Genomic DNA, 10,767 nt, shown 5'->3' with positions numbered 1-10,767 from the left:
AAAGTGTAAAAAATAAAAAAATTATTAAAACTCGAAACTGATCAAACCGAATCAGACCGGTTCGATTCGATTTGGTTTCTGACCAAAATCAGTTCGGTTCGATTTTTATAAATATAAAAATCTCAGTTTTCGGTTTATTCGGTTCGGTTTGGTTTTGAACCGAACCGACCGAATGCTCACCCCTAGTAGTGATGCAATGACTTCATTGGAATATAACTCCCATATCATCTATATATATATATATATATATATATAACTTGCAAAATGAATCTGTTTATCATAAAGAGATTCGTTGTTCATGACTCTACTTATAACATAAGAAAAGTAGATTAATCAATGTACATTAAATATTATATATATATATATAACATAAGAAATGTAGATTAATCAATGTATATTAAATATTTTATATTATACCTCTAGATTACCCATTCTGTTAAATTTATAACGTATCTCTATCAAGATATATATCACGACTTGTGTGATACGTCGAGCATTACTTCACCTGAAAGTAATATAAAATAAAACTTAATACTTTGATGTGAATACGTCATATTATTAAGATAAAATAATGTGATAGTAAAAATAAAACATAATTGACTTTCAAGTGGATCATCATTATGCGAATATCGTATATTTATAGATGGTGAAATTAAAATAAATCGTTCCTATATCCATATCTGGAGAATGTGTAGAGCTCCACCTAATTGAGATACTCTCGGATTTGTAGCCCAACAAAATTTTCTATATAACCAAGTAAGGCATGCTGAACCCCAACTATATATGCTGACTCTATGAAAATTGGTAATAAGTGGCAGAAATATTAGGTTAACCCTACTAGGGTTTCTAGTAGTGAAAAGGGAACCTCTAATAATTCTTAAAATATAAGTACAGGTATATCTCTGAACTACTTCTTCATCAATATCATCTGGGAGCTCATTAAAATTTTTTACTAGCCAACTTAATGGCAAAAAGTTACCACACATTATATTAGCAAGAGGTATGAAACACAAAAACTCTTGATAACGTAACATCCAATTTGTTACAGAGTTACCGATAATATCATCTCCATCTAAAGTTAGGCATAAAATAACACCTATGTCTTGGAGAGTAATTTGTACACTCTCTAATGACATCATAAATGTGTGTGTCTCTGGACGCCATCTCTTAGCCAACGTTGTTATTAAATGATGATCCAACGAAAAAAATCATAATTTGACAGCACCGTAAAATCCAGTAAGTCTAAGATATGAGGATGGAAATCATGCTTTAATACACTTGCAGATCGCTTGCAATATAGTGATTCATTTGGTATTTCCTTATTCCAAACAAACTATTATCTATGAGACTGTTGTTGTGTAAATCAAGACTGATTATAAGGTCTCGGACTTGTGTACTCATTGTAACTTTATCTGCTCGATATATCTGCAAAATTAAATGTGAATAAATAAGTCATAATTTGTAATAAATATCATTAAAAAAGATACTTATTATGTAGCAAATGCAAGTTGATAGTAGTGATCACATGCAAATTGTCAGGAAAAGAGTTCACATACAACCTTTGCAGGTATGAGTAACATACAATATTAGCAGATGCTTCCAAATGCAATGTTAACATAATAGTTTGCATGCATTTTGTGCAATTATGGATCAGATTCAATGTTTGCATAGTAGTTTACATGCAAGATCGAAGTACATATAATAATTGTATAATACGTATCAAAATAGGTCACATGCAAGGTCAAAATATATATTATAATTGTAATGGTGTAGAACAGATCACATGTAATGGCTCTTTGTAGGAGATGGGAGGGGAGTAAGTATTTATAGGGATATAGGGAGAAAGAGGGGAGGGAGAGTAGGCATTTATAGGGAAAAAGAGGGGAGGGGAAAGGGAAGAAGACCAACAGCTCTTTGTGGGAGAGCCATTGGTCAATGGGCATTTATATCGCGCTTTTAAAGTGCAGTGTAAATGCCTTAGTAAGAGGCAAGTACGTCTCCTGCTAAGGTGACATAATATCTATTGCGCTTTTAAATGGAGTGGGAAGGGAGAAAGAAGGGAGGGGAAGTGGGTATTTATAGGAATAAAAGAAAAGGGGAGGAGAAGGGAAGAAAGGAAGAGGATGAACAACTCTTTGTAGAAAAGCCGTTGGTCAACGGATATTTATACTTCGCAGTATAAATGTCTCAGTAAGAAGCATTTTGTCTTCTGCTAATCTGTTGATGGAAATCTCATTTTTAACGAGATAGGACATCAAATGCAGAGATTCTACTACATTTTTTAAATACAATTAAATTTTACACATTATCGTATTTTTAAAGTGAGATAATAATTAATAATTTTTTTAAAAAAAATATTTACTGCACTCAAAAAAAAAAAAATACTATACTTTCATGGACTCTACCTCACTTCAAAAATATTGTAGATTCACTCTAATTCCAAAAATATTTTTCATATTAAAATTTACAAAATATTATTTTTAATGGTTTTAGAAAGGCAAAAAGCTCCATTTCCTTAGAGAACCTGCAGGATCTCTTTATATGTGATCTCCTTATTGAATAAATCTTTCTTGACTTCGTGTTGTATTTTAAAGATTGGCTTCCAAAATTTTGATAATGAGATTTTGAGAAATATTTTATTGAAAATTATAAATATTTTATAAAATTTTCATTATATTATTTTTTATGTTATTAATTATTTTAATTATATTTTCTTTTATCTTTAACACGTGTATGCGTGCATGGAAAGAGATTTACGCATGTCTTTGGGCAAAACTTGAACGATACATATATGAACACGTGCAAAGGCGTTATCTTGCAGTTCAGCCCATGTCTTGTGGATTTTGGTCACGTTTTGCCTCATTATAGCATGAAGGCTAAAGCTCTGTTCTTGTGGTTGTAAGTTATACAAGAAAAAAGAAAGTGTGTTGAGAAAAAAAATATTGTTTTTATTAGATTTTAAATTGGTAAAATTATTTAAATTTTAAATTGTAAAAAAGCTTTTGGTATAATTAGAATTATTATTAAAATCATTTAAATTTTTATTTAATATTAATTGTAATAATATTAACAATTAAACTTATGTAAGTTTTTGCATAAATTTTCATTTGCTATTAAATTTTAGTAATGATAGTTCTAAATCATATCTTTTAGCAAGGAGAATATCGCAAAAAATAATTTTTTAGTTTGCACATTAAAAAAGAGAAATTAAAATTTAATTTAATAAATAAAAGTAAATAAATTTAGATAATAAAAATATATTATATTATTTTTAGCTAATTAAAGTAAAAGATAATTTTATAATTATCAAATGAGCTTATGAATTAGACATTTTATTATTTCATATTCTTTACGCTCTATGTGTAATATAACACATATTATGGATTTTATAATTAATTTATTTAACAAAATTATAATCTATTTTCAAATTTAAATAAAATTTTAAATAATTAAAAAATTAAGAATATTGAGATAACTTTATAATTAGTTTATTTAATAAAATTATAATCCACTTTAAAATTTAAATATAATTATGAATAATTAAAAAAATAAGAATAATAAACTTAAATAAAATTACTTATGAATAATTATAATTATACATATCTCAAAACTTGATATTTTTTAAACTAACTATAAAATTTATATAAATAATAAAATATATCAATAAATTTAAGATTTAAATAAAATTGTAAATTGTAAATAAATTAAAAAGTATTGTGATATTTTTAACAATTTCTCTTCACATCATAGATTACTAAATTATATTTTATTTAAATTTAATAAATTAAATTTTTAATTTTAAAAAATTATAAAATTACTTAATTTAATAATATAGGTTATATTTTTTAGCTTTTAGTTTTTATTAAAAACGGAATTAGGTTATAGAAATTTAATATTTTATTTTTAAAATTTTAAAAAGGTAAATGTATTAACTTTGTTAAAACAATTTAAATTATAATAAAAACTTAATTAAAATAATTATAAATATAATAAGAATTTAAAACTTATACAAACTTACTAATTAATTTCAATAGAAAAAAAATAATTTAACAACAATTAAATTTACTGCTTTATTGTAATATTACAAATTTTTTATGATCATTAAGGTTTTTTTTTCTTATAAAAACGTAGATTTCTTTTTTATTTTTTTAATTAATAAATTTTCAAATTAGAAGCATAAAATAATTTTTTTAACAAAATATTTAATAATTTAAGCTATTATTTTTTTAATTTGATTTTAAATTATATAATAATTTTTAAAGTTAAATTTAAATACAAGTAAGACAAAGATTTTAAATTTATATAAGATTTAAAATTATATAACTAATTAAAATTAAATTATAAATAAAATATAATTTGAATTTAAATAGAAATCAATCTTAAATAAATTGAACTTTTAAAATAGAAAAAAATTTATATTATTTCTTAACCAATCAAAATTAAGAATAATTAATAATTATTAAATTTAAATAATAATAATTTAAAAAATTTCAGTATTTCCCTCTTTTCACCTTCTTATTTTAACTTCCACTTATTTTAAATAACAATAGTTTAGAAATTTTCACTAATTAAATTTAACTTCTTATTTTAAATTTCATTTAAAAATATAAATTTATATTTTAATAATTATCTAATATTTTGACATTTTATTTTAATAATTTAATTTTAAATTAATGTTGTTATATTTTCATTAATTTAAGTATTTCTTTTAAATTTTTTTAACAAACTTCAAAATTAATTTATAAAAATTATAATTAATAAATTTTATTATAATTTATAATTATATTTAAATAAAAAATTTAAGTATATTAAAATATTAAATAATAGTAAATTTATTTTTTATTTTTAATCAATCATAATAAAAATAATTATGAAATTTTATCACAATCATAAATTTTTTTTATGATTAATAATATAATTTTAATTTATATATTATTAAGTTTTTTACAATATAATAGATTTTAAATTTAAATCAATAATAATCTATTTAATTTAAAGTTTTTAAATATTAACAAACTTATATATCTTTTTTTAACTAATTTCTAAATCTAATTTAATAAATTAAAAAATTCCTCCTTTCAATATATAGTATAAATAAATTATAAAAATTAAAAGAATTAAAGATATTTAAGTGAAATAAATTTTAAATTATTAATTCACTAAAAAGTTAGTAATGTTATGTACTTATTTTAATTATTTTTATTAATATTTTAAATATTTTTTTTTGAAATGGCTTAATATTTTTAATATTTATTAATTAACTTTAACTTCTTATTTTGATTTTTACTTTAAATATATGAATTTAGTATTTTAATAATCTTCGTAATATTTATCTAATATCTATACATATTATTTTAATAATTTTTATTTTAAAATTAATTTAGTGATATTTAAATTAATTTAGATTTTTACTTTAAATTTTTTAATAAATTCTAAAATTAATTTAAAATAATAAAATTATAATCTAATATATATAATTATTTAAAAAAAATTAATCTTATTATATTTTTATATATCTTTCAAGATTTTCTTAACTAATTAAAATTAATTTTAAAAAATATAATTACATCTATTTTAAAAAATTAAAATTTAAATAATCAAATTATTAACCATTTAAATAATTAAATTAATTAATTTATAAATAATTTAAAATTTTAAAAATATTATGAAAAATTTTATTATTCTCCATATTTTCACTCATTTCTAAATTAGATATCTCAAAATTAAATTCAAATCTTCATCTTTATTATAAACAATAATTATGAAATTATTTGTTTAAAGCTTATAAATTTATTTTAATTAATTAATAATGAAAAACTAGATTACTTTATTAAAATGATGATATTGCACTCTTTCTACTTCAAGTCAGAGAACTGGACTTGCTAGATTCAACCACATTTCTTCAGGATGCCAATTTGGAGGCCTCAATTAAAGAAGGGATCTCCATCTCTCAGAACTCTGCTCTTTCTTTTACTACTCCTCTTCATTGCTGCCTTCATATCTTCCTTATGGATTGACACTGTAACTTCTCCAACTACAATTACTTAAACCTGTTAACTTCATTGTTCCCTAATTTTCATTTTCTTGCAGTCTATATTTTCGGCGGCCGGAAAAACAAACAACACGATGATAATCTCTCTGGAGAACACAACACTCCATCAAAAATCAGTTGAATTCCCACTTAAATGCAGTATCAACAACGAAACTCAGACCTGTCCGACAAACTACCCAAGAAGAATATTTCAAAGAGAAGACCAAGACCCATCATCAGAAACAGTCTGTCCGAATTATTTCCGGTGGATACACGAAGATCTGAGGCCGTGGATTGCCACAGGAATAACCAGAGACATGGTGGAGAGAGCCAAAAGAACAGCAAATTTTCGTCTGATAATAGTCCAAGGCAAGGCGTATATTGAGAAATTTACAAAATCAATACAAACGAGAGATACTTTCACTATATGGGGCATTCTGCAGCTTCTGAGGAGGTATCCCGGAATGCTACCGGACTTGGAGCTAATGTTTGATTGTGACGATCGGCCGGTGGTCCGATCACGCGATTACAGTGGACCGAATTCCACAGGTGCGCCGCCATTGTTTCGGTACTGTAGTGACAGGTGGTCAATGGATGTGGTGTTTCCTGATTGGTCCTTCTGGGGATGGTAATGCCTATTTCTTATCCTCTCTCGCTTTCAGTGTAATTTTGTACAAGAAATCTTTTTCTCTTTTAACATTTCCGAGCAAAATGCAGCAAATGACGAATAAGGTATATATTATATTATTATTTTATTATTAAAAATATATAATATTAATTTATTGTATAAAATTTAAAAATATTAATTTTATTAAAAATATATATATTTGTAATTATAAAATAAATATTATAATTAATCTAATTCTTATTTATAAATTTTTATATCTCATTCACTCTCATAGTTTAGTTTGGTAATAATAAGTACATCGAGTAAATCTGAGAGTATCTAATAAATATGAGGACCAAATACATTTAGTAAATCTAAGAATATATAATAAATATAAGGGGTCTAAGTTTCTACGCCATAATTCCATTCGCATTTAGAAAAAAAAAATTATATCTATTTATATACTGTGGTGCTAGTAAGAATTATGCTAAGTACAATAAGGTATCTATTGTAGGGCTGAAATAAATATAAAGCCATGGAGTGCTTTGTTGAAGGACATAAAAGAAGGCAATAACAGGACCAAATGGATTGACAGAGAGCCCTATGCCTACTGGAAAGGAAACCCTTTTGTAGCTGAAACCAGAAGGGACCTCCTTACTTGCAATGTCTCGGCCCACCAGGACTGGAATGCTCGCTTATTCATCCAGGTAATAATATTCCTCACACACACCCTCTCTAACATTCGTTACTCTAACAATCAAATCCATAAATGTAACTTGCAGGATTGGATTCTTGAAACCCAGCATGGTTTCAAGAAATCAGACTTAGCCAGCCAATGTACGCACAGGTTATATACTTGCTGCTGAAACTTCTCTTTGATAAATCTTCATTCTTTTTTCTAAATTATTTGTTCATAATTCACATATCATAGGTACAAAATCTACATCGAAGGATATGCTTGGTCTGTTAGTGAGAAGTACATTCTAGCCTGCAATTCTGTGACATTGCTTGTAAAACCATACTACCATGACTTCTTCACAAGAAGCCTGCAGCCTCTGAAGCACTACTGGCCTATAAGGGACACCGATAAATGCAGATCGATTAAGTTCGCAGTCAACTGGGGGAATAAACACAAGAAAGAGGTATTCAAACTCTTTAATTTGATATAATTATCAGACTCCAAACTGTTTGGTGAATGTTGCATGTGATGGAGTTGGGATCACTTGACAGGCAGAAGCAATCGGGGAAGCTGCAAGTGAGTTCATACAAGAAGAATTAAAGATGGAATATGTGTATGACTACATGTTTCATCTGTTAAATGAGTATGCTAAGCTGCTGAAATTTGAGGCGCGAGTAAGCCATGAAGCTGTGGAGTTGTGCTCTGAGGTTGTGGCCTGTGCTGCAGATGGGTTAGAGAGGAGGTTCATGACAGAATCATTGGTGAAGAGTCCTTCTGTTACAGGACCATGTATAATGCCTCCTGCTTATGAACCAAAAGATCTAGGAGCCTTTTATAGGAGAAATTTAAATGCTATAAGGCAAGTGCAGAAATGGGAAGATGGATGCTGCACAATTTAGCAAACACACAATCATCAGCATCAATCCAGAGGCTAATCCATTCGGTATGGGTAAAATAAGAGTAAGAAGGCATATATAATCAAGAAAAGTAAAAAACAGCGGTGAAATTTACATATTAAACTATAAAAACAGGATCGATAAAGTAAATTATTAACAGTTTATTGATTATTAAATTACCAATTGTTTGTCGATTGTATAACTATTTTTTTTTAAATAATGGATTTTTGAATAAACAATATAAAAAATTACTTTCTATATAAAAATTTTATTATAAATTAAATGAAAAAAGTGTATAACTAAATAACCTTTAAGACTCCTTAGCAAATTGAAATGAAAATTTCTTAGGAAATAAAATGGACCCTGCCCAAAGAAAATTAGTAGCATACGGCTACACTACCACTCAGAAACTTTAAACCCCATATCTTTTCTTTCCTTTTGCAAGAAAATAGAATGGTTTCATTTCTGAAAAGGCTTTAAGATTAGTGCATATACAGTTGGCCCATCTAATCAAGAGCCCAGTTAACATAGAATCCTAGTAAAGGAACCAACCCAAACGCCAAACCTGGTCACAGAAGAAGCATCCATACACGTAGGGAAACAACATTGCTCTATCAATAACTTCAGCCAGGATGAGAAAACCATCGAGTCAGAACACAGATGTAATGTTGGAGAAAAGTTCTCAAGAACATATTCCAAGGGTTCAAATCATTTTTTTTCACCTGTGTATTGGAAAAGGTGGAAAAGGCGAGTTGGTTTTTGTTTTGTTATTTTTCTCTTTGCCCAAAATAAGTTAAAAAGAATTAATTCATTGCTCAAAGACTCAAATATTATTGTCCTAAATGAACATTACAAGAAGATTTTTCGTAAGATTATGTTCAGTCCTAATAAGGAAGAGAACGCATCGGTAGTTGCTTTGTGTGAACTACAATGCTCTTAGTCCAGAACCACTTTGGTCCACTAATACAATTGATCCTCACAACTTAATTTAGAAAAATATTCAAAATGTCTTGCAGATAATTAAAATTTATGAGCAATTAATTAATTATGTCCCATTCCTAACAAAATTCCAACAAATTTTGTCTGCTAATAAATCTGTAGGGTAGTAGGCCAACGATAAAGGGTTATCAAAGTTTTGCTCATAATTACTTGTTGGTTCTTGTATTTCTGTCGGCAATAACAACATAAAAAAATGAGTCGAAATTGACAAGATTCATCCCCATTTATTCCAAAATTATCTAATCCCATTCAATGTTTTATTTTTTTTTTCCTTTTAAACAGCAATAATTAGTACTCGAATTCTGATTGTTTAAAAATGTACTATTTTTTTAAAAAGAAGTTATCAATTTATCAGTACTCGAATATGTTGATTGAGTATTATTTAGCAAATTGAATATATAAAATATAAGTTATACCAAAAAAAAATACAAAATAAAAGTCGAATTCTTATAATTAAAGATATACTTTATTAATGAGTTTTATCATAATTGTTTGGTTTTAGAGTTAAAGAAATTTTGAGTTTAAGAATCGATTATATAAAATCTATATATATATATATATATATATATTATACTTTAAAGATATGAACTTGTTTTAAAAATAAAAAATTACAAAAAAAAGTCCAACATAGAGTTTTGAGATTTCACATCAATTATCACGAGCAACACTAGTGCATCAAGACGTTGAAGAAATTTTAGCGGAATGAGTTGTGAAAACCACCAAGTGTCCTCCATATAAAGAATACCTTATCAAATGGAAAGGTATAAGTATCGATTAAGTGGGAGAGAGTGTTAGGGGTCCAGAATTTTAAGGGATTAAAATGTAATTTTTCTAACATAAGATTTCTTGAAAACGAGATGAGTAGAAATTAGTATAAAATAGTAGTATCAAAAGAGTCCTGTCAATTTCTTATAATTCATTTTCACGTAATTATTAAGGGCGGTGTTATCTCAGACATATTGATGTCTCCCCTGCCACAACTCAATTTGTTCTTAAGACTTTTTAGGAGAGTTACTAGTTGGACATTGAGGACTAGGTCCAGCTGGCCACCGTAGATCTATTGAGTCCATGTGTTGTGCCTCCACTCCTTGTAAGCATTTCATTGTCTGCAAGTGGTATAAGGATCGTTATGTCAAATTGTGTAATTACTGTTTTGTCCCTAAAATGAAATGAGTAGCCATTTTATTAAAATTTTTGTACCTATATGCGATATTTGAGTTGTTTGTGCCATTATACTTGTTTGATGCTGATATCCGCTTGATACATACATATATTGCTCGCTTTAATAATATTTTAACTTCTTAACTAACTGACATGCTTCGTTGTGCAGATCAACATATAAATATCGGCTGACTTGTTTTCATAGTATTCAAACTAAGTGCCATACAGTCCCAAGTGAGTGCCAAAGCCTAATTAAGTTATGCGATGATCTAAAATAAAAGCATATATTGTATATAGATGTATATAATACTAAATGCATGTATTTTCATATACCATTGAATTATTATCCACGAATGTAATTGAGGAATTGTTAAAGGTCATTGGAATAAAAAAT

At 26.7% G+C, this 10,767-nt stretch overlaps 1 protein-coding gene across 2 annotated transcripts; it reads left to right on the top strand.

Moving 5' to 3' along the window:
- The first annotated feature begins 5,854 nt into the window (after positions 1–5,854).
- On the top strand, positions 5,855–8,378 carry LOC110620784 (O-glucosyltransferase rumi homolog). Of its 2 annotated transcripts, XM_021764657.2 has the most exons (6): positions 5,855–6,021; positions 6,091–6,659; positions 7,153–7,345; positions 7,421–7,485; positions 7,570–7,780; positions 7,869–8,374. In XM_021764657.2, the coding sequence occupies exons 1-6, from the start codon at positions 5,908–5,910 to the stop codon at positions 8,214–8,216; spliced, it is 1,500 nt and encodes a 499-aa protein (XP_021620349.1). In that variant the 5' UTR covers positions 5,855–5,907; the 3' UTR covers positions 8,217–8,374. The 2 variants fall into 2 exon arrangements, with proteins under 2 accessions (XP_021620349.1, XP_021620343.1); XM_021764651.2 differs by having other exon boundaries at positions 7,153–7,485; positions 7,869–8,378.
- Positions 8,379–10,767: the final 2,389 nt, after the last annotated feature.

This window comes from Manihot esculenta, chromosome 1 (assembly GCF_001659605.2).
Source record: "Manihot esculenta cultivar AM560-2 chromosome 1, M.esculenta_v8, whole genome shotgun sequence".
NCBI classification, from domain to species: Eukaryota; Viridiplantae; Streptophyta; class Magnoliopsida; order Malpighiales; family Euphorbiaceae; genus Manihot; species Manihot esculenta.
Note: the sequence above shows the minus strand (reverse complement) of the source record. Positions and strands in the feature narration are given on the sequence as shown.